The 22,359-nt window shown below is 53.2% G+C and overlaps 2 protein-coding genes across 3 annotated transcripts; both read left to right on the plus strand.

Moving 5' to 3' along the window:
• The first annotated feature begins 149 nt into the window (after positions 1 to 149).
• Hr (HR, lysine demethylase and nuclear receptor corepressor) lies at positions 150 to 19,629 on the plus strand. 2 transcript variants are annotated; one of them, NM_001437241.1, is made up of 20 exons: positions 150 to 270; positions 2,436 to 3,031; positions 4,259 to 4,909; positions 5,562 to 6,345; positions 7,457 to 7,607; positions 7,693 to 7,877; positions 9,519 to 9,683; positions 11,030 to 11,119; positions 11,268 to 11,383; positions 12,629 to 12,710; positions 13,343 to 13,506; positions 13,621 to 13,857; positions 14,061 to 14,226; positions 14,431 to 14,500; positions 14,778 to 14,908; positions 15,050 to 15,169; positions 15,264 to 15,379; positions 17,662 to 17,826; positions 18,062 to 18,190; positions 18,351 to 19,629. In NM_001437241.1, the coding sequence occupies exons 3-20, from the start codon at positions 4,298 to 4,300 to the stop codon at positions 18,411 to 18,413; spliced, it is 3,546 nt and encodes a 1,181-aa protein (NP_001424170.1). In that variant the 5' UTR covers positions 150 to 270; positions 2,436 to 3,031; positions 4,259 to 4,297; the 3' UTR covers positions 18,414 to 19,629. The 2 variants fall into 2 exon arrangements, with proteins under 2 accessions (NP_001424170.1, NP_001424171.1); NM_001437242.1 differs by lacking the exon at positions 150 to 270 and having other exon boundaries at positions 2,478 to 3,031.
• Positions 2,780 to 2,884, plus strand: Hrurf (HR upstream open reading frame). The gene has a single exon (NM_001437243.1). It carries the CDS (start codon positions 2,780 to 2,782, stop codon positions 2,882 to 2,884), a length of 105 nt encoding a protein of 34 aa, NP_001424172.1.
• Positions 19,630 to 22,359: the final 2,730 nt, after the last annotated feature.

The raw sequence follows: 22,359 nt of genomic DNA on the forward strand, positions 1-22,359 counted from the left end.
GGTGGGGTGGGGGGAGGCCAGCCTCAGCTGTCTGAAGGATGGAGGGGCTGTGGAAGCAGGGCTAGGTGCCCAGACGGCCGCGTGTGTGGGAGGGGATGTCCTCAGATGCCCTCCACCCGGCAGTCCCCGCTCTGACGTGGGTGCCCCCCCTCTCCCCGCCCGGATTAGTGGCAGCTTGGCCTGACTCTCCGGGGCTCCTTCCCCCGCCCTGCCTGCTGCCCACCCCTGGGCAGGGGGCTACTCTGCCTGAGGGGCACTGTGCTTGCCCAGGTAAGGGGCTGTGGGGTGGAGAAAGGGCAGCCGGCTGTGAGTGAGGCTATGCCTGTCAGCACGAGTGTGTGTCAGCATGTGTATCAGCTTGTGAGGGGTCGGTGTGGGCTAGGGCTGGGCCCACGAGAGTCTGGGGGTGCTAGTCTGTTTGCCAGCTCCATGGTCTGGTCTTGTGACCACATACTGGGTGGCTTTCCCCCCTGTGTTTGTGTCTTTTGTGTATGTCCTCAGCTCTGCTCCATCCTCAGGCACAGCAAAGCCAGCTATAAGGACTCTGTCCTGTGGCATTGGCTCTGAGGCAAGGATGGGGAATGTGGTGGAGTGGGGTGGTACTTCTCCTCACCTCCATCTCCACTAACTCCTAAGCATTCCAGAAGGCTGTCCTGAGAGCTCTGGTCTAGTCCAGGCAATATAATCTGACAGGCAGATATGGCAACTGGAAGTGTGGGGATGGGTATCTGTTCAGCTCCCCTGAGACAGTCCCTATCACCTTAGGGGAAGACAGCCACAAGCCCCTAGGACTCTGGATGGCCCAAGTTTCCACTCTGGACATTTCTAGGCCTCAAGCCATAGGATTCTCCCACAAGCCTCTGCTAAGGTAGGCCAGGGAACTTAGACTGGTACCGCAGGCACATGCCATCCCACAGCCCTGCCCTGGAACCAGACTGGGAGCCAGAGGCCAGGCTAGACCCCCTGCTGCTCCAGTCCCTGTTAGACCCTCCTCATTCATCTCCCATAGCACACCAGGGACAGGCCACCCCCAAGGGAGTGAATAAGAGAAGGAGTATGAAAAACTCAGCCATGTAAACAACCCCTGCCCACCTGCCCACCACAGACTTGCTGTCTGCACAATGACAGTAGCTAGGAGGATCTGAATCAACAAGGCCCAAGTTGGAGCACGCAGCTAGTACCGACCTCCTCCCCCAAGAGTACCTATCTTGTTCTCAACCGTTGGTGAAAGGCTCCTTGCCTTCACTCACCCCTGTCCCTTAAATGAAAGACCTTGGGCTCTTCATGAGCCCCAGAGATAGTGGAGTGACTTGGGACCAGGTTGTGGCCACCAAAATCCATTCCTTCCACGGTGATGGGGGAGTAAGCGGTGTGGCTTCTGTTTCAGACTGGTCTCAGAAGGCAGGGGAGTAGAGGGGCAGAAGGTGGGTGCCTTTAGGGAAGGGAAGCACCCGTTGGGCGTGTGGGTTTCTGTGTGTGTCTGAATCTGTCTGTGTGTGTCTGAATCTGTCTGTTTGTGTGTGTGCTCTGGAACCACCCCCGCAGAAGAGCAGGGATGCTTCCTCGGGTGGAGGGTGCCCTGTTTGCCCATTTCCTCTCCTACTCAATGTTCCCTCCCAGGAGCCACTCCCATGGGCTCCTCTCCAGGCAGGGCCTGGGAGCACCAAGAACACTGAGGATGGGGCAGCCCAGTAGGCAATCCCAATTGGAGCTTGCGATGATTTGTGTGCTTCTGGTTCCCTCACCTCTCTGGACTCATGGTAGAAACCAAGGCGCTTAGACCAGGGAACAGACCAGATGTCAGTTCAGGCCCTCCCAGATTCCAAAGCATAGTGCTTTGTAACGTGCGCAGAGAGGGATGCTGGGAAGGGTCTTGGTCAGGACACCATGAAGAGTAGCTTAGGCAGGTGGTGATGAGGAATGAGGTAGGGAAGACACCAGCCATTGGGGTGTGCCCAGAGCTGAAAAGGACAGGGAGAGAGTGGTCCAGCAGGCATCGGCCTGCTGGCGTGGGTCGCAGCACCCATCACTGACCCGTGAGAACCCGACTGCCCCTGCCAGCTCTGGCACTGACCCCTCCCTGCCGCCCCGCCCTAGCACCCCGGGGGGCACCCCGCCTCATCCTGGCCTGGTCCGGCCCCTCCCGCCCTTTGCTCCAGTTCCCGGGCTTGGCACCTATAGTGGGGGTGCTGCCCGCCTGCCAGGCTCCGGGCCGGGCCCACGGGAGGGTGGGGCGGCTGGGAAGCTGGCACACTGCCCCAGGGGAGCCTCTCTCGGCAGGCGCCCGGGTGCCGCGGGGGGGAGGGGGGAACAAAGGGCTCATTCTCCCCGTGCGCAGCCGGTGGCATCGCCGGGGCGTTGGCGGAAGCCCCCGGGGCTCAGAAGGGGGCAGGCCCAGGCGGGGCCGCCGAATCACGGGCTCCTGTTTCCCTCAGGGTGCTGGAGGAGGAAACCGGCGGAGCAGCTTCCCCACTCTCAGTTGCGCGTCTGGCGATGGCGATCAGAGGTCCTGCTGCGCTCTCCGCTGCGCTCTCCCTCCATTAGCCGCGCTACGCGGTGCTGCGCCCTCGCTGGTGCCTCGCTCCTGGCTCACAGGATCGGCCCCCCACTTCCAGGCACGACCCCCTTCCCCGGCCCCTCGGCCTTTCCCCCCACTCAGCCATCTCCGACCCGGGGCGCGCGTTCCCCCCGGCCCGGCTTCTTCTCTCCCTCCGGGGACACCCGCTCCCTAGCCCCGGTTCGACCCTCCCCAAAGCGCAGCACGGAGTCTCGGCGTCCCATGGCGCAACCTACAGCCTCGGCCCAGAAGCTGGTGCGGCCCATCCGCGCCGTGTGCCGCATCCTGCAAATCCCGGAGTCCGACCCCTCCAACCTGCGGCCCTAGAGCGCCCCCGACGCCCGGGGGGAAAGAGAGCGCGAGCGCGCTGAGCAGAAAGCGGGAGAACGCCCCGAAGCCGGCCCATGGGGAGCGAGTGCCCAGCACCGGCTTGCACGACCGCCGCCCACACCGCGCCCGGCCTGTGAAGCCCAGGTAAGCGCCGAGAGGGGGCGCGTTCTGGGCTAATTGTAATGGGGGAGTTTATGAGCTGATCCCAAGGTACAGGTAGGGAGTGAAGTGCCGGTGCCACTCTGAACTGAACCTTACTTACATCTTAACATGGAAAAGTTAGGATGCCCAACTAAGGAGGCTGGACTGCGCGCAAGCTGTAGCTCCAGAAAATCTTGGCGCCTCCGCCAAAGCTTCCGTATATCCATCCCTCTTGGGGATTCCTCTGGCCGGCTATGGGACTGCTCCAGGAGACTACAGCTGATTTGGTGCCACCTGTCATCCTGGTCCCTCGCTTTTGTGTTCAATTTTCCCTCGCTTGCGTCTCTCTGGGGCCCAGCCTGCTTTCCCCGCCTCCTTCCCTCCCCCCTCCGGGCTGCAGTTAGCAACTTGCCCTGGCACTGCTTCTGGGCTTGGGCGCTTGACCCACCCTAGTCTGAAACCTCTTAATCCCTTCTCACATGCCGGCTCCCCTTGGGAGCGGAGATTCTAGCCCCCAGTAGTCGTCTTGGTACTCTTTGAAGATGCCAAGAAGCTAGAACCCATGTAGGGGCAGAGTCAGATAGCCCAGGTGTAGGCAGACACCAGCCAGCAGCCCTTGGATAGCTGCCCTGCCCAGTGACTGGAGCCTGCCAGGTCTGAACATCCCAGTCTTGCAAGCCTGGTGAGAGCTGAAGATGGGAGTGGGCAAGCAGCACCCCAAAAAACACAGACTGACGTTTAGAAAGAGTCCTCAGTGTTCCAAGTCCCTCTTTTACATATGGGTACACAAACTCAAAGGAGAAAATGATCTGCCCAGCATCCCAATAGCAGGTGACACAGAGTCAGGGCCAGGATCCAGCCTCCCTGTCCTCAAAGCTGAGTGTCTTCTACTGAGCTAACCTTTTGCAGTCTTGCTTCCTAACCATTTCCAAGACTTGTAACCAGACTCCTAGCTCCTTAAGGCCAGCGCCTTTCATCCTAGAAGTGACCACCTTCTATTGACTTTGGACCCCTAAATTCAGATAGGGGTCAGAATTTAGGAAAAGATATCAACTTCCTGCCATGAAGTAGAATGCTTTTGGCCACCTGTGGAAGGCTGCTTTGTGTCCTACTGTTGACTGACACTTGATTTACTGGTTTGAGCCACTTTGGTGTTCCTAGGGTGGTGCTCATGGTTAAGATACACGGCCCATGGGTCTAAGGAGTTCATGCTTTGTCCTTACGCTCCAGGACCCCCCCCTGGGAGAGCCCCATGAGGGTAGGAGAGTGATGGAGAGTATGCCCAGCTTCCTGAAGGACACCCCAGCCTGGGAGAAGACTGCCCCTGTGAACGGCATTGTGGGACAGGAGCCTGGTACCTCCCCGCAGGATGGCTTGCACCATGGGGCACTGTGCCTAGGAGAACCTGTTCCCTTTTGGAGGGGTGTTCTGAGCGCCCCAGACTCCTGGCTCCCTCCTGGCTTCCTCCAAGGCCCCAAGGACACACTCTCAGTGGTGGAGGGTGAGGGTTCTCGGAATGGGGAGAGGAAAGCCAACTGGCTGGGTAGCAAGGAGGGACTACGCTGGAAGGAAGCGATGCTGGCCCATCCACTGGCCTTCTGTGGGCCAGCATGCCCACCTCGCTATGGCCCCCTGATACCTGAGCATAGCAGTGGCCATCCCAAGAGTGACCCTGTGGCCTTCCGGCCCTTGCACTGCCCTTTCCTGCTGGAGACCAAGATTCTAGAGCGAGCTCCCTTCTGGGTTCCTACCTGCTTGCCTCCCTACCTGATGTCCAGCCTGCCTCCAGAGCGTTCGTATGACTGGCCTTTGGCCCCAAGCCCCTGGGTATACTCTGGGAGCCAGCCAAAAGTGCCCTCTGCCTTCAGCTTAGGCAGCAAGGTGAGTGACAAAATACAATGAGTGCATGGGGTTCAGTTGTCCATATCCCTGAAGACAACCAAACACTGGGCAGATCTATCTCCCCACCTCTTTCCTGCCCTGCCCTGCCCTTGAGCCTCTACAGCCATTGACTCACCCACAGTTCACCCAGGATCAGGCCTTAGAAACTCTGCCCCTGAAATGTGTGTGCCCTTATCATGGGGGCCAACTGTGGGTGAGATATGTAGTCCTCGTGGCCATTTCTGGGGCTCCTTCCTACCAGGCCACCCCACATGCCTAGAACTAGGTTTTTTAAATGTTTGGAAGTCAAAGATGGGCATCATAGTGCATGCCTATGATCTCAGCACTCAGGGGGTCAAGGCAGGATTGTGAAGTCCATGCCAGTCTGGACTACAGAAAAAAAAAAATCCTCTCTTCAAAAGCAAAACAGACCAAAGGGTGTGAGGGTCAAAGCACAGAATTCTCTAGGAGCTCCTGATGTCCTTTGCTAAGCATTAACCCTTCAGCCTCAGGAAAGCTTGGGAGAAGATTGGGGGTGGGTAGTATTACTTGAGAATCTGTGAATTCACCAGTGACTGTTATCAGTCCTGTTTGCTCTTTTAAATGCGGAGAACATACATCAGCACTAGCTTAATCCTTTTTCTTCTTTTAGGGCTTTTACCACAAGGATCCAAACATCCTCAGGCCAGCAAAGGAGCCCTTGGCAGCGTCAGAGTCTGGGATGTTGGGCTTAGCTCCTGGAGGGCATCTCCAGCAAGCCTGCGATGCAGAAGGCCCCTCGCTTCACCAGAGGGATGGGGAGACAGGAGCTGGCAGGCAGCAGAATCTTTGCCCAGTTTTCTTGGGGTACCCAGACACTGTTCCTCGAACCCCCTGGCCTTCTTGTCCCCCAGGCCTGGTTCACACTCTCGGTAACGTTTGGGCTGGGCCAGGAAGTAACAGCTTTGGGTACCAGCTAGGCCCACCAGTCACACCAAGGTGCCCATCACCTGGGCCTCCCACCCCTCCAGGGGGCTGTTGCTCATCCCATCTGCCTGCCAGAGAGGGTGATCCTGGCCCTTGTAGGAAATGTCAGGATAGCCCAGAGGGAAGTAGCAGTGGGCCAGGGGAATCCAGTGAAGAAAGAAACAAGGCTGGCTCCAGGGCCTCTCCTCCAAGCCATCACACCAAGCTGAAAAAGACCTGGCTCACACGCCACTCGGAACAGTTCGAGTGCCCAGGTGGCTGTCCTGGGAAGGGAGAGAGCCCAGCCACTGGGCTCCGGGCACTCAAGAGGGCAGGCAGTCCAGAGGTCCAGGGAGCAAGGGGCCCGGCTCCCAAACGCCCATCCCACACTTTCCCAGGTACTGGGAGGCAGGGGGCCAGGGCTTGGCAGGAGACACCAGAGACATCCACAGGAAGCAAGGCAGAGGCACAGCAACAAGAGGAGCAAAGAGGTAAGGGGGATGGGCTGCAGGAGCCCTGTTAAAGAAGGCAGCAGGGCTGGGCCTTTACAAGGGAGGCCGTAGTAGGCCTTTGCGATGGGTCATACTAAGATGGCAGGTTTCATCCCTGAACCAACACAATCTCTGGCTCCTAGTGTTGGCTGTCACATCCTTCTAGCCAGTGGCTTCCATCTCTGTCCCTCGGTGCATTATAGGCAATACAATGCCATGGTCCAGAGCAGGGGTTCTAGAGACATAACTGCTTCCTTATGCTGATCAATAACTGTGGCCTGGAACATGACTTCACCTCTGAGGACCTCAGCTCCCTCCTCTATAAATTGGGAATAAAGGTGGTCCCTGGCTTATGAAGTCTGCAGGAAGGATTAAGTGACTCATCAGGGAACTGAAGAACTCATGGGACTTAGTAAACAATAAGGTGTTTGATGCCGTGGTGGTTGGTGCCACAATCCTAGTTTAGGCCTCACCTCTCCTGAAGGACCACTGTCAGCATCTTTTGGCCAGCTGAATCATGGACTTTTGGCCAGCAGCCTCTCGGACTGCTGGGCCCAGAGGACCATCTCTGTGACCTGACCCTAAAGCCCTGCACCTGGTGTGGGTCTGTCTGCACCCTAACACACCTCACTCTGGGCTGGGAAGTTATTGGCCCCTCTGCTGTCTTGGGTTACAGCACCTGTGTTCTGTGTTGAAATTCTGACCTTCTCCCTTTCTGGTGACCTCTGACTGCCCATCTGTCTGTTCACATTGGAATCATCTCCTTGCAGTGTCACAAAGCCACCTAGCCTTTGGCCAACTTACCCAAAGTCTATACTGGCTGGAATCTGCATGTGTCCAAGGACCATTGCTCAGGCTTCCCTAAGCCTTGGGCTAACCAACCCCTCAGCCTCCATTCCTGCCAGGAATATCTTCAGCTACTGCTCAGCCTTCTGTGTGAATCTTATACTGGACTGGTCCTCTCTTGGGTTCTGAATGAATCCTCACAAGCCTGGGGGCCAGGGGCTGAACTGACTGCATGCAGACAGGGTTGGGTGTTAATTTAGGGCTTTGACAAGCATAAGTCCCAGAAACTGGACTCCCTAAGCAGCTACCTGTATTGTCTCCTCAGGGCCCCGAGATGGCAGGATTCGGCTCCGGGAATCCAGACTTGAGGATACATCCTGCCAGCATCACTTAGCAGGTGTCACTCAGTGCCCAAGCTGTGTCCAGGCAGCTGGAGAGGTGGAGATACTGACCAGCCACTCCCAGAAATCACATAGGTGAGTGTTGTGTCTGACAGCCAGCAGCACCCCATCCCCACTCATGGGCTCCCCCCTCAACTCTTTGGCTTCATCTCATTTCCAGGTTACCCCTGGAAGAGAAGCCGTTGGAGGAGGATTCCTGTGCCACTTCTGAGGAAGGAGGAGGGTCTAGCCCAGAAGCTTCCATCAACAAGGGCCTAGCCAAGCATCTACTGAGTGGTCTGGGTGACCGACTCTGCCGCCTGCTGCGGAAGGAGCGGGAAGCCCTCGCCTGGGCACAGCGTGAAGGTGAGCCAATCTCCCTTGTGGGCCTGCTCCTGCATGTCCCTCCCAACCCACGTTTACCAGTGCTTTGGGGTTCCAAGGCCTACTCAGGAGAGCCCTGTCCTTCTTTTTTCCTATCTGTCCCTAACACGGACTCTTGGTCAACCCTGAGGTTTCTAGCCCTGGGTTGGGATCCTCCTGGAAAGTCTAAAAATCTGGTTCAGTCCAGTTCTCTGAGAACAATTGGACTTATGGAGGGAACAGCCGGTACAAGTGTCTCAAGAGCCTGGGAGGTGAGGTGACTTCAGAGAGGTTAAGGGCAAGGAGTGGTGGCCTCAGAAGTTGATGGAATTCAGACAGAGGATAGAGAGCATTCACCTGGGTCCTCAGATCCAGACCACCCCTCTGCAGCCCTTTCTAGCAATGCTGTGAGCTTCATAAAGCACAGCCTGGCCCCACATGTTACTCCTTTTATAGAGATCACCAGTGTTACCATTCCACTCCAGAGAGGGAAGCCCCTAGTTGGTTCAGTCATGAGCCAGCTCCGGTAGGATCCTGCCACTCCCAGCCTGGATTCCTGACACACATCACCATCCTTCCCTTCCCGGATCATCAAGCTTGTCTGTCCCCTGGGGCCTTGGCACTAGCTATTTCTTCAGTCTGGAATGCCCAGGCCATCCCTTCCTACTTGATGGATAAGAGCTTACTCATCCTTCGGGGCCACTTGTGAAGTTCCCGGCCACGTCACCTTTATCTCCCCCATGGTCTTTTCAGTCAGGAGCCCCATAGTCATCCCTGTGTCTGTGGGTTGTCTTCCTGAGTGGGAAATGAGCTCTGAGAAGGCAGTACCTATTCCTGAGAAACTCTGAGTCTCTCATGCCTACTTGGGACATGATCAGGTGTGCTGGGTCTGTGCTCAGTTGGGGCCTTTCTACCTGCCAACCATGGCTTCTCTGAACCTTGGCTCTTAAACAAACTAACAAAACCCACTTCTTTGAGTAAGGGCAGGAGTAGCCTCTTAGGCTTTCCTCTTCTGATCTACTAAAGTCCCTGGACTTAGAGGAAAGGCCACCCGAGTAGCTGCTATACCTTTCCATTTCTGGTAGCAGTAGTTAGTACTTGGGGACTTGGGAGGTGGATGGGAAAATGTTCTGGAAGTGGTGTGGATTAGTAATGTAGGCACACTGGGGAAATCCCTGGGGCAAGGCAGGGGAAGGACTGGCCTAGGGAGCTGAGGCCACTACCATCCTAGGAGGACATGTTCCTAAGAGGGTGGCCACTGCAAGACAAGGCTGTCAAGTGAAGTATGAGGAATGGCCAAGGAGTCCAGCTCCCTCCTTCCAGTGGCGCTGGGTAAAAATTGCTCCCTGCCTTGCCTACGCTCAGTGCTTCTCAGCCTTCCTAGTGCCCTTTAACAGGGTTCCTCATGTTGTGGTGACTCCATACAACAAAAAGAAATTATTTTTGTTGCTACTTTATAACTGTAATTTTGCTACTGATATGACTTGTAATGAACATCTGATATGCAGGATAACTAATACATAACTCTTATGAAAGGGTCATTTGACCCTCAGAGGGAATATAGACCACAGATGAACCCTGCTATATATGGTCTCCCCTAAGGGGAATGTACCCTGTGACCCTGTTCTGTTCTGTGGTCAACAGGCCAGGGGCCAGCCATGACAGAGGACAGCCCAGGCATTCCACACTGCTGCAGCCGTTGCCACCACGGACTCTTCAACACCCACTGGAGATGTTCCCACTGTAGCCACCGGCTGTGTGTAGCCTGTGGTCGCATAGCCGGAGCTGGGAAGAACAGGGAGAAAACAGGTGAGAAAAACAGATTTGCCTTTTTAGATTCGTATAATTTTCTATGTATGAGTGTTTTGTCCGCATGTATGTGTGTGCGCGCCACATGTGTGCCTGCTGCTTCTGGAAGTCAGAAGAGAGAGGTGGTGGTCAGAGCCGCTGGAAGCAGAGTTATAGACAGCTGTGAACTGCTGTGGGTATGCTAGGAACTAAACCTGGATCCTCTGCACGAACAGCAAGTAGTCTTAACCACTGAGCCAACTCTTCATCTCCCTTCTTGCCCATTCTTTAAAGAAGTCACCTGGGCACTGGGGCTATGAATTTGGTCAATAAAGTGATTGTCAAGCAAACATGAGGACCTAAGTTCACGTCCCGATCACCTCCATTTAAGCTCGGCACGATGGCCCACCTGGGGATCTGAGACAGGCCTAGAGCTCCCTGGAGTTCATTGACCAGCCAACTCTGTCGAATCAATGCACTCCAGGTTCAGTAAGAGATCTAGCCTCAAGAGATAAGGCAGACATGTGCACACATGTACATGCATGCACTCAGATGCACACACACAGAAGTCAGGTGTTTTCTTGGCACTTCTCGATTTAAGCAGCTTCCACGTTCGTTTAACATCGTGAAGTGGGTGGGATTGCCTCCATTATCCAGGTAAGAAGAACTCAGAGACCATCAATAACCTGTCCAAGGCCCCAAAACAAGTCAGTGCTATAGCTGAGACTTTAGACTCGGGTCTCTGACTCAGTCCAATCCTTTTCAAGGTTTTCAGCTTCCACTTCAGGCTCAACTTAAACATGGCTAAAAAGAGTTCTAGAATCAGATACAGATACATTTTTATATGACCACCCCGGAATCTTGGGTGAAAAAAATTGATTGATTATTTATTGACTGATTGATCTATTATTTGTGTGTGTGTGTGTGTGTGTGTGTGTGTGAGAGAGAGAGAGAGAGAGAGAGAGAGAGAGAGAGAGAGAGAGAGAGAGATGCACACATACATGCACACACTTGCCACAGCAAGCATGTATGATGGTCAGAAGACAACATTTGGGAATCGATTCTCTCCTTCCACCCTGGGAATCCTGGGAATCAAACTAAGGTCCTTAGGCTTAGCGGCAATCTCTTTTATCTGCTGAGCCATCTCACTGGCCCCCACCTTAGGGTCTTGCAAAGCAGTGCAGCATATGAAAACCTCTGCATTCCAAAACCAAGAATTCCACATTGTTACAGATACACAAGCTTCCCAGCAAGCACTTGTTCTGTGGCTCCTGATTTAAATACCATGCACTTGGCCTTCTTCCTTGACCTTAACCTGTGGTTACCTTGCTTTCTGGACCTGCAGCTCTTCTCTTCCTTCCCCACAGGCTCTCGGGAGCAGCGCACAGATGACTGTGCCCAGGAGGCTGGGCATGCTGCCTGTTCCCTGATTCTGACCCAGTTTGTCTCCAGCCAGGGTGAGCCATTGTGAAGGGGTGGGGCATGCAGTGGGTGGATCCTGAGGGAGACAGTCAAGCTGTCTCTGTTGTTCCTGACCCTGATGACATGGCCGTCTGGTTGGTGAGGCCAGGCTGCTCCATCTCCATCCCTCTTCTACACACCCAGCGCTGGCAGAACTGAGCACTGTGATGCACCAAGTCTGGGCCAAGTTTGACATTCGGGGGCACTGTTTCTGTCAAGTCGATGCCCGTGTGTGGGCCCCCGGGGATGGGGGTCAGCAGGTAAGCATCAGGGCATGATGTGAGTGACAAGCGCCAATCAGTGGGCCCCTGTATTGAACAGTGTGCATTCGGATGACTGACCTTGATGGGGAGGAACCTTTCTCTGATGGTGGGGTTGAAGAGGGACACCGAAGCTGGTGGAATAAGCCATTTCCTGCCTTCCCAGGAAGCAGTATCCAGACATTGATTCTAGCAATGCCTTTTCCCATACCCCCAACCACAAGTCCTCTCTCCCTGCTTCCTGGAGTCCTGCCTCGCTTAGCCTTTGTCACTTTTCCTTTCTGTTGCCACCCCAGCCATGGGTCCTTTCTGTTCAGTGTCAGCTTTCTCCATAGCTCGGGCACCTGGCAGGCAGGTAACATGTACTGTGCAAAAAAATAATTTATTGAATTTTGTGATTCTATGATAAAACTTACTCGCTTAAGGAAGAGTTAATTTGGGGTGTTTAATTTTTTTAACATTTGTTTATTAATTGTGTATTTTATGGGGGAGGAGCATAACACATGCCAAGGCCTACGGGTGGAGATCACATGACACATCTTGAGAGTTGGCTTTTTCCTTTCCAGTGTGTGGGTTCTCAGGCTTGGCAGCTGATCTTGTCTGCCGAACCATCTTGCTGACCCAACCCTGTAGACAAGTATAATTAAGAAAATAATAGTGAGCTCCTATGTTGCCATTAACATTTTTACTTTCCCCAATATTTGTCTATATGCTTTATTATAATTTATTGCTATTTGTGCCTTTTTTAACACATTGGTTAGACCATGCCCTGTGGAGAAGTCCATGAGGGGTTTTATTTTCTGGCTCTCCCTCCCCTTCCCTATGCTCCACCCCCACTCCTGGTTCTTTTTTTTTTTTTTTTGGTTCTTTTTTTCGGAGCTGGGGACCGAACCCAGGGCCTTGCGCTTCCTAGGTAAGCACTCTACCACTGAGCTAAATCCCCAGCCCCCTTGTTCTTCAATCCCTTGCAAACAACTATAGGACTTAGAAGAACACATTATTAGAGCTAGAGAGATGGCTCAGTGGTTAAGAGCACTGGCTGCTCTTCCAAAGGACCTGGGTTCAATTCCCAGCACCCAGATGGCAGCTCACAACACCCTCACATGCAGGCAAAATACCAATACACATAAAATAAAAGCTAAAAAAGGAGTACATTGTTAACTCTTGAACATTGACTTCAGTTGTGTCTGCCATTTTTAAAACCTCTGCTTGGATTTTGGGCGTGGTGGTGGATGGGTTTAACAGAAGGAACCAACAGAGAAAACTCCCCCAGCTCCACAACTTTCCTGCAATGGAGATTCCAATCGGACCAAGGACATCAAAGAAGGTGAGTGGCTGGCTGGCTGGGCCTGGGACTGCAGGGGTTTGGTGGGGAATAAAGTCTCCAGGAGAAACTCGGTATTACTTTGGCAATCAACTCCCCTTCCCTGCAATACCCAGAACAAGAGTGGCCATCCCTCACCTCAAGACAGCTGTCCTAACTCCTCCCTCCATCAAGATTTCCTGTTGTTTACTTGACACCTTCATTCATTTACTGTGTGTGAAGACATCACTCTATTCCTCTAACCCTGCTCTATCACGTTCTGCCTTACTCCCTTGAGACAAGGTCTCTCTCTGAACCTATATCAGTGGCCAGCAAACCTCAGCCAGCAATGCTCCCAGCTCCAGGCCACTCCTTCCTCAACCCAAGAGCTGGGGTAGCAGGTTGGTTGGTTGGTTGGGTTTTTTTTAATAGGTATTGGAGATTTGAACTTAGATTCTCATGCTTACACAGAAATTCTGTGTGCCTACCTGCTAAACTGTCTCTCAGCCCGAGACTTCCGTTTGAAGCCACTATTCTTAGATGCTCTGCAACTTCTTTTAGGCAGGCAGAGATGGGACGACATCCAGACAGCACAGTAAAGTTGAGGTGCAGACTAAAGGCCAAGTAGAAAGTCACATTATTTTCTTCTTCAACAGAGACCCCAGACTCCACAGAGAGCCCAGCAGAGGACCGTGCTGGCCGGTCACCACTTCCTTGTCCCTCTCTTTGTGAGCTGCTAGCCTCTACAGCTGTCAAACTCTGCCTGGGGCATGAGCGGATTCACATGGCCTTTGCCCCGGTCACCCCGGCTCTGCCCAGTGTGAGCAAGGGCTCAGAGGGAGGACCAAGAGCCTGACCAGAGGCTGGGTAGCCATCCTTATTTGACTGAATTGGTCCTGAGCCTTCTTGTCCCTCTATCCCTGCCTCCCCACAGGATGACCGCATTACCAACATCCTGGACAGCATTATTGCGCAGGTAGTAGAACGGAAGATCCAAGAGAAAGCCCTGGGGCCAGGCCTTCGAGCAGGGTCAGGCTTACGAAAGGGCCTCAGCCTGCCCCTGTCACCAGTGCGAACCCGGTTGTCTCCTCCTGGAGCTCTGCTGTGGCTGCAAGAGCCCAGGCCTAAGCACGGCTTTCGTCTCTTCCAGGAGCACTGGCGGCAGGGCCAGGTAAGCTGGCCTGCCTTTGCCTTTCTAATGGTATGGCTTTACCTGCTCCACAGGTCCCCAGGCTCAGAGTGCCCTGGTGCTCAAAGGCTGCTCTTCTTTCAACCCCTCTCCCACATTCTGGAGATGTCACAACATGTCTCAGCCTGACTGCTATGGGCTCCCCAACCATTCTTTTTTTTTTTCTTTCCCTTTCTTCCCTGCAGCCTGTGTTAGTATCAGGCATCCAGAAGACATTGAGACTTAGCCTGTGGGGAATGGAAGCCCTTGGGACACTTGGTGGCCAGGTGCAGACACTGACTGCCCTTGGGCCGCCCCAACCCACCAGCCTGGACAGCACAGCATTCTGGAAGGGATTCTCTCATCCTGAGGGTAAGTATTCCTGGCATAGGGTAGAGGGAGCTAACTGGGGAGCTATCCTGAGATTTCATGTATCTAGGGGCCCCTAGAATAGCTCTGGAGGCAGATGGGTTCAAGGTAGAAACTGAACACGGGTATGGGTGCCACAGGGACAAGAAAGAGTCTCTGGGCCAAGAGGCTTCATCATGGGTGAATGGCATCTGTCTTTTCTCTTAGCACGTCCAAAGTTAGATGAGGGCTCTGTCCTCCTGCTACACCGACCCCTGGGGGATAAGGACGAGAGCAGGTATGTAAAGTACCAAAGGGCAGCCCCATCTCTCAGTCACCAATGGTCCTCTCCTCCTCAACCCTCACCCTTGATGTCCAGGCCCTTGGAAGGGGTTTAGAATGGAAGTCTAGCTAGGGCAGGGGAGGGAGGGCCCACCTTACGGGGAGTGGTAGAAATTCCCAAGGGATAGAGTCTGCCCTCTGGACAGTACCACGTAAGTGGGAAGCTCTGATGGATCTCAGGGGTCTGAGTTGGACTCGACATGCATGATCCCCCTCCCAACCACTATCCCCAGGGTGGAGAACCTTGCCTCCAGCCTTCCACTCCCAGAGTACTGTGCCCACCAAGGGAAACTCAACCTAGCGTCCTACCTCCCCCTGGGTCTCACACTGCATCCACTGGAGCCCCAGCTCTGGGCAGCCTATGGTGAGTGCCCTTCCGCCCCTGTCCACCCCATACCTCTGCCTTACCTACCATCTTAGGGCACGTGCATCTGTGCCTAGGTTTGGAGGCTGAGAATACGTTTCTAATTTGATTTTCACATGTTCTTGCTCTACTTCCACATAGGTGTGAACTCGCACCGTGGACACCTGGGGACCAAGAACCTATGTGTGGAGGTGTCTGACCTAATCAGTATCCTGGTGCATGCTGAGGCACAGCTGCCTCCCTGGTACCGAGCACAGAAAGGTTAGTCCTTGGCTGGCAACACCAACAATCCAAACTATGGATAATGTGTGCCTCTGCCTACCCTGAGCTCACCTGAGCCATTTTTCTCCTGCAGATTTTCTCTCAGGCCTGGATGGGGAAGGGCTCTGGTCTCCAGGTAGCCAGACCAGCACTGTGTGGCATGTGTTCCGAGCCCAGGATGCCCAGCGTATCCGTCGCTTTCTCCAGATGGTGAGGAGGGAGGGAAGCCAGAGTCTATTCCCTGTCTCTGCCTAGCTCCTCTGTGTGTGTGCCCATCTCCTCTCCTGTGATCCCACCGTGTGTGTTCCCATCTCCTGAGATCCCACTGCTTACCCCTGACCTGAAGGGAATTAGCTAGATTCAGGTACAGATGCAGAGAGAGCATGTTAGAAATCTGATTCTCTGGTGGGGCTCAGAGAGGGAAAAGGTCTAGCAGGGGAGTCAGAATCCAGTGAGGAGAGGAGGCAATAACTGTAGAATGGGCATAGTGTTAAGGGTCTTGGTAGATCATCTCAGTTAATGGGTACCCTTCTCTTCCTCACTTATGAGCTAGGGAGAGACAGCTACTTTCTCATTTTATGGATGAGAAAACCGAGGCTTAGTGGTAACCCTGGGATCTGAGCTTACATTTAATGCCAACTCTAGGTTCCTCCTGGGAATAGGAAGTTTCCCCTTCCTGGTCTCCAAGGCTAAAAGAAACAGGTGCTCCCTTTTTTAAAGTTCACACTGAGGAGAGACCTCTAGGGGAGGCACTAGCTATGAAGAGAGGGCTGAGGGAGGAACGTGGGGGCACATGCCTACCAGGATAGATACCTAGTGGTAGAGATAGGGAGAGAAGAAGGCAGAAAAATCCAGACGGATAAAGGAGATGGGAGGCCATGGAGACAGACAGAGCTTAAAGCCAGCTTAAGCTATGTAACAAGATCTTGTCTCAGAAGTAAATGAGCCAGGCATGGTAGTACGTACCTATAATTCCAGCACTTGAGAGGTAGAAACAGGAGGATCAGAAGTTTAGGTCATCCTCAGCCTCCAAGGTTAGTTTGAGGCAAGCCTGGGCTACATAAGACCCCTGTCTGAAACTTTCCCTGACTACCACCACTGGTATATTAAACTGAGTGGTGGTGGTGCATGCTTTTAATCCCAGCACTTGGGAGGCAGAGGCAGGGAGATCTCTATGAATTCAAGGCCAGCCTGGTCTACAGAGTGAGTTCCAGGACAGCCAGGATTATACAGAGAAACGTTGTCTCCCTAAAATTCCCCAATAACAACAACAACAGCAACAACAACAACAATAATAATAATAATTGGAAAGGTGGGCCTGGTGATTTCAAAGTCCAGCTGAGTTCCAATTGTCCTAGAGAAAAGACTGTCACCCCTGGTAAGATACACACGTTAAGTGTCCATATAACATTGTTCACCATGCACTGCTCACAGACACACATATCTGCAGATGCACACCCAGATGCTGTAGCATCCAGAGGGGAGCCTACAAGAACGCCATCATCAACAGATGGCCTTGTCTGCTCTGGGTGTGGTTGGCTGTTGGCAGTCCCATATGACCCAGTGGGGTGACTCACAGGGAGGTCTGAGGGGCACTTTCTTACTGGGTGGCCTGTGACTGCTGTAGCCCCAGGATAGATGTGAATCTTTGGAACCAAGGAACCTTGGCAACCTCCTGGGACTTTTCTCAGAGATGTGGTTCACACACCTCTCAGCCCACCCAATCCCTGCCATTACCCTCTCAATCCAGGGACAATGGCTGAGGTCCTAGCTGAAGGGAGTGGGTTTAGCTGGTGGCCAGTTAGAGCATAGTGCTGTTACTCACTTCTTCAGGTGTCCCCTGGGCAGCTCTTCTGGACTTTACTTGTCCCTGCCTGTCACAGAGCTGACTCTGCCTGGGCTGGTGACAATCCCTATAGCTGGGCCTGCTGCAGGAGCCTCAGCCTCTCCACCCACTGCGAGTCAGAACTTCTGTGTGGCCCTGCTTTTCCTGGATCCAGGATCCACCACCCGCCAACCCCCCAGGGCAGAAGCTACTGGTTTCTCCCCAGTTTGGCTTACAATGCAGGCTGTTTACAAAAACTTAAGAACTCCTTGTGAAGACAGTTCTGAATGGGGCTTATGCAGGACATCTTCCTGGGTTTTGGAGAAAGGGACACAGAGAGAACAACAGGTCAGGCCAGGGTCACAGAAGCTATGAAAAGCATATCCCAGGAAAGGCTGAGATTAGATCCTCCCACCCCAACTCCCCCACCCCCCAGCTCGAGTGTCCTCTGGTCTAAGCTCCTTCCAGTCCAGCCTGGACCTACCCCATTCCTTACCCCAAGCCCTCTCTCTCCTCCCTCTTCCTCCCTCTTTCTCTTTTGCCTGCCCTTAAAGACAGCTTCAGCACTCTATTATACCTGGCCTTCCCAACAGACCACATCCCTTCCTCTCTCTCTGAATCTCTGCCTTCATCCCCGTGGACATTCACCCCCTTTCTCTTCCTGAAGGTGTGCCCAGCTGGAGCAGGAACCTTGGAGCCTGGTGCCCCAGGCAGCTGCTACTTGGATTCAGGGTTGCGACGCAGGTTAAGGGAGGAGTGGGGTGTGAGCTGCTGGACACTGCTGCAGGCTCCTGGAGAAGCGGTGCTGGTGCCTGCTGGGGCACCCCATCAGGTGCTTCGCTGGTGGGTGGGGTCTTCAAAGCTATGTGGGACTCCCTCCAAAGATCTGATCTAGACTTGGCCAGCTCACTCCTGGCCCTGGCCTTTGGGATGTCTGGTTCTGTAACTAGGGCTACTGCTTTCTGAAAGTTGGATGAGAAGTAGACTCACTGATCAGAGGGGTGGAGAAAGGGCGTATAGTTTAAGCCTCAACTTACCCTTTTGCCCTTGTCCCCGCCATGGCACAGGTACAGGGCTTGGTGAGCACAATCAGTGTCACTCAGCACTTTCTGTCTCCTGAGACCTCGGCCCTCTCTGCTCAGCTCTGCCACCAGGGAGCCAGCCTGCCCCCTGACCATCGTATGCTTTATGCCCAGGTGAGTGTGGTACTGACTTGAAGGCTGAGCAGGACAGATCTGTCTAGGGGAGCAGGCTGCTGGCCTGTCAGTGCTGGATAAGGGTGTTCTTGAGAAGGGTAGGGAGTGAGGGTGAAGGCTGGAAAGTGACTGAAAATTGTGTCATTTTTCTTTTTCCTAGATGGACCGGGCTGTGTTCCAAGCAGTGAAGGTGGCGGTGGGGACATTACAGGAAGCTAAATAGGGGACCCTGGTGCCTGGAGGGGGCGGGGGTGGAGCAGGTAACTGAGTGTTCAGTCTGCATGATTTCAGCGGGGAATGGTACTGTGGAACTTAGGTGGTGTGATCCGTTCTACAAATATCTCTTTGGGTACAAGCAGGGAACCCTGTTCCCTCACCCTGGCCCTGGCTCTAAAGGGAACAACTGTAGTGCTTACAGCCGCTCCCCTCTCCACGGTATCAGGTTCACCCTAGGGGTCCATGACTCCTTCTAAGCCCCACTCCAGGGGATAAGTACCCTTCCTTGGGGAAGCTTGGGAATTGTTTTAGTTTAAGCAACACTTCCTCTGGCTGCTTCACCCTGTGTTCTCCCTGGCATCCCCACGCCCACCCCTGGCTGTGCTACAGCTCACCAGCATCCACACAAAGTTCCGACTGTAGGTGTGCTGGACCGGGAGCCACAGAATTCTTCCCTTACTGTGGAGTTGGGGAGGAGAGGACCTCAGTTAATGGGCCATACTGGCTGGAGGGAACACCATGGGCAGAACCACTGGGTCCCCCGCTTCTGCCTCTCTCCTTCCCTGTCACTGTTAAAATTGGTTGTTCAGTGACTGCTGCCAGCATAGTTGGCCTCACTCTGCTGGCCACGTGGGCTAGGGGGAAAAGGCAAACACAGAAATCTGATCTGGAGCAGAAGCCAGTGGACAGGGTGAGAAGGGACTGGGGGACCTGGTGACAGAGACCTCACATACCACTGCCAGATCTTTGGGAGCCCCCCTGGAGCTTTCTGGGGACTGAAGATGTTCCTGACTTACAGAGGGAAGGCAGAGTTCTAAGGACAGCACTGAGATAGCCTCCCTGGGTGGCATCAACCTGTGGAGATTACAGAACCCCCTGCCTCTGTCCCACCTGTCCTGTGCGTTCTGACTTGGAGAGACATCCAGGATAGCCCTGGCTCAACCCAACTACTCTTGGTGTCCAAGCCACCAGGACAGAGCTTCACTGCCTCAAACAGCTGACCCCTACCCTCATGGCCCTTCTGGTGCCAACAGCTGACCCCTACCCTCATGGCCCTTCTAGTGCCAGCAGCTGACCCCATCCCCACGGCCCTCTGGTACTGCCTTGTCTCCTACCTCTTCCTTGTGTATCTCAACCGCACACATGCGCCAGCTCTTGTTATACTTAACAGTTCCTGCTGTGGTTTGGGGATTTTTTTTTAATTAAATAAAAGTTTTTATTATAAATAGAACATGTTTGGAGCATTTAAAAACAACCACAGAGGAACCCAAGATCGTCTCTCAACCAACTCGAGCATTGCTAGAGTGTGTTGTATTTCCTTCTAGCATTCTCCTCAGGGAATGTCGATTGCTTTCTTTCACAGGTGTGTTGTAGCTGGGTGTGATAGAACACACCTGCAATCCTGGTGCTGGGGGAGGTAGAGAAGCAAGATCAGAAGTTCAAGACCAGGGGTTGGGGATTTAGCTCAGTGGTAGTGTTTGCCTAGCTAAGGGCTAAGGCCCAGGTTCAGTCCTCAGCTTCGAAAAAAAAAAGTTCAAGACCAGCCTTGGCTACATTGTGATTTTTGACATCAACTTGAGCTTCATGAGACCCCATCTTTTTTTTTTTTTTTTTTTTTTTTCTGGAGCTGGGGACCGAACCCAGGGCCTTGCGCTTCCTAGGTAAGCACTCTACCACTGAGCTAAATCCCCAGCCCCATGAGACCCCATCTTAAAAAGAAAAGGTTAGGCTTTCTTATTGAAGAGTTTAGTCGTTTTCACTTTTATTTATTTTAGGCGGGGACTCTAGAGATCAGCCAAGTTTTACTGTGTCTCTTTCTTTACACTTAAACCCATCGCATTTAATCCCTGATAACGTTTTGGAGTACAGATGATGTATTTCCATCTTATAGAAGAAACGGGGCAGTTTGGTGCTAAGTAAGTCACCAGAGGTTACACGGCCGTTTTAATGACAGAATGGGATTTGAACCACACTTGCTGACTCGAGACCCCTCGTTGACATTCTCACTTTAGTGCTTCATGGAGTTTAAAGACAGGCTTGTCTACATCTCCATCTTCTTCCTAGGAGGTGACTCGAGCACGAATGACATGTTCTTAACACTTTGCCTTCCTTCTAAAGCCTTGTTCTGATGTCACCCTGAACCAATACAGGACGCTTCCCAGGAAAGATGGGACACTGAACTTCGTTGTTTATTGGGGCAGATGACAGGGGTACTAAGGACCTCACTGTCCCCTGGACAACCCCCTCCCACCGTCACGGCTCCCTTGAGGGTGGATTTATCTGGCCCTTAAAAGCAGCAGTAGGACCAGTGTTCACTTGTTCTAGGGTTGGACCAAGAATAGAGCCAGCCCAGGCAGTGTCTGACCCTGAGATGAGGGCAGGGCCCTTGTTGGCACTTTTCCCTGCAGAGGCCCTGGAAAGTCTGTGGCTCCTTGTCTTCTCTCTGACTTACCATGACACCCGCTAAAGAGCTGGAAGTGAGCTCTGGGTCGTATCTCTATGCATTGGCTGCTTTTCTCTTTTCCTTACAAAACTCTCCTACATTTTGTCTTAAAGTAATTGTAGACTTACATTCAAGTTACAACTATAGCATGGATCCGGGTGTGGTAGCACATACCTTTAATCTCAGCCTCAGAGGTAGAGGCAGGTCAATCTCTGTGAGTTCAAGGCCAGACAGGGTTACATTATGAGACCCTGTCTCTAAAAAAACAAACAAAACAAAACAAAACAAATATAACACATAAAGCTTTCAGTCATCTTGACCTAGTGCTCCCCAGTGGGAATATCCTATACATAGTCCCTTTACCACTGCCAGGACCTTAACAGCACATCCAAGACCTAATAATCCCATTCAGGAAGCCACAGCCTTACTGGAATCTCACCAGTGTTCCCATTTTTGTCCCCTTTTGTGTCCCAGGGTCTAGAAATGCCTGTGTCTGATCTACATGGTGACTGTGACTCCTCCAGAGTCATTTAAGGAACTACTAATACAGCCCAAGTCCCCTCCACCACTGCCCTTTCACCTGCCTCTTTGTCAGGAGACAGGATTTTCTACATTCCCAGCCCTGTCCCCGTGTCCCTGACTCTGCCTACCTCATATCTCCCAGCTCACAGGCCACATACATGTGTGCATGAATGCACCCTAAGATGGCCTTCTCCCATAGGTGCTGGGAGAGCTGCACTAGTTGGGCTATGTTAGTCTGAGGCTACCCACTCCATGGGTGTTCTCCACCTCAGAGGAGAGAAGACATACTTAGAGGGGGACTATCTCAGCTTCCTTCCCTGTCTCATGATCCCCTTTCTGTCCATGACTCACTCACCTGTCTCTGACCACTGCTCTTTATCCCAAGGCCTTTTTGGTTACTTCCCCAAGCACTCTGGGAAGGACTGTACCCCCTTCAAATGCCTTCTGTGTGTCCCATTCACCATTTACAAAGGGCTTTTGGTGTCTGTTGCTTCAGTGTGGCTTATGACAAGGCAATTAGGTGCTCCGCAGCAGACGAGTGTTTTCCCCGTCCCCCATGATAATGGGGAATGGAACTGCGGTTGTGGCAGTCTTTGCTCTTCCAGGCAGTTGGGCCGGCTGCTGTTTATCTTAGGATGCTCTCCCAGCCTGCCCAGACATGACCTCACCCTCTCCCAAATCATCCCTGGGAGGCAGAATGGAGTCTCTGACCAGTGCTGCCTCCATTTCACAGATGGGAAAACTAAGGCAGGGGGGTGTCATGGATAATAGAGAAAAGGGAAGGAAAAGAGTGGAAAAAAGAAAAGAGGAGGGGAAGAGAGTAGAGGTGGGAGAGGAGGGTAGGAGAAGAGAGGTGGAGAGGCGAGGAAAGGAGGGGAGGGGAGCAAAGAGCTTTAACAAGTGGATCTGCACCCTGGGGCCTGATCTTGCCCCTCTGCCATTGACTAGGAGGTCTTTAATGGTCTTGAGTGCCATTAAATACTGCGGG

This window comes from Rattus norvegicus, chromosome 15 (assembly GCF_021556685.1).
Source record: "Rattus norvegicus strain SHRSP/BbbUtx chromosome 15, alternate assembly SHRSP_T2T, whole genome shotgun sequence".
Lineage (NCBI taxonomy): Eukaryota > Metazoa > Chordata > Mammalia > Rodentia > Muridae > Rattus > Rattus norvegicus.

Excerpts from the sequence above, each read along its gene's own strand:
- Hrurf (NM_001437243.1), top strand. The coding sequence starts at position 2,780 with ATGGCGCAACCTACAGCCTCGGCCCAGAAGCTGGTGCGGCCCATCCGC.
- Hr (NM_001437241.1), top strand. The coding sequence starts at position 4,298 with ATGGAGAGTATGCCCAGCTTCCTGAAGGACACCCCAGCCTGGGAGAAG. Across the intron at positions 4,910-5,561 it reads CCTTCAGCTTAGGCAGCAAG|GGCTTTTACCACAAGGATCC; the intron begins GTGAGTGACAAA and ends TTCTTCTTTTAG. Across the intron at positions 13,858-14,060 it reads AGCACTGGCGGCAGGGCCAG|CCTGTGTTAGTATCAGGCAT; the intron begins GTAAGCTGGCCT and ends TCTTCCCTGCAG.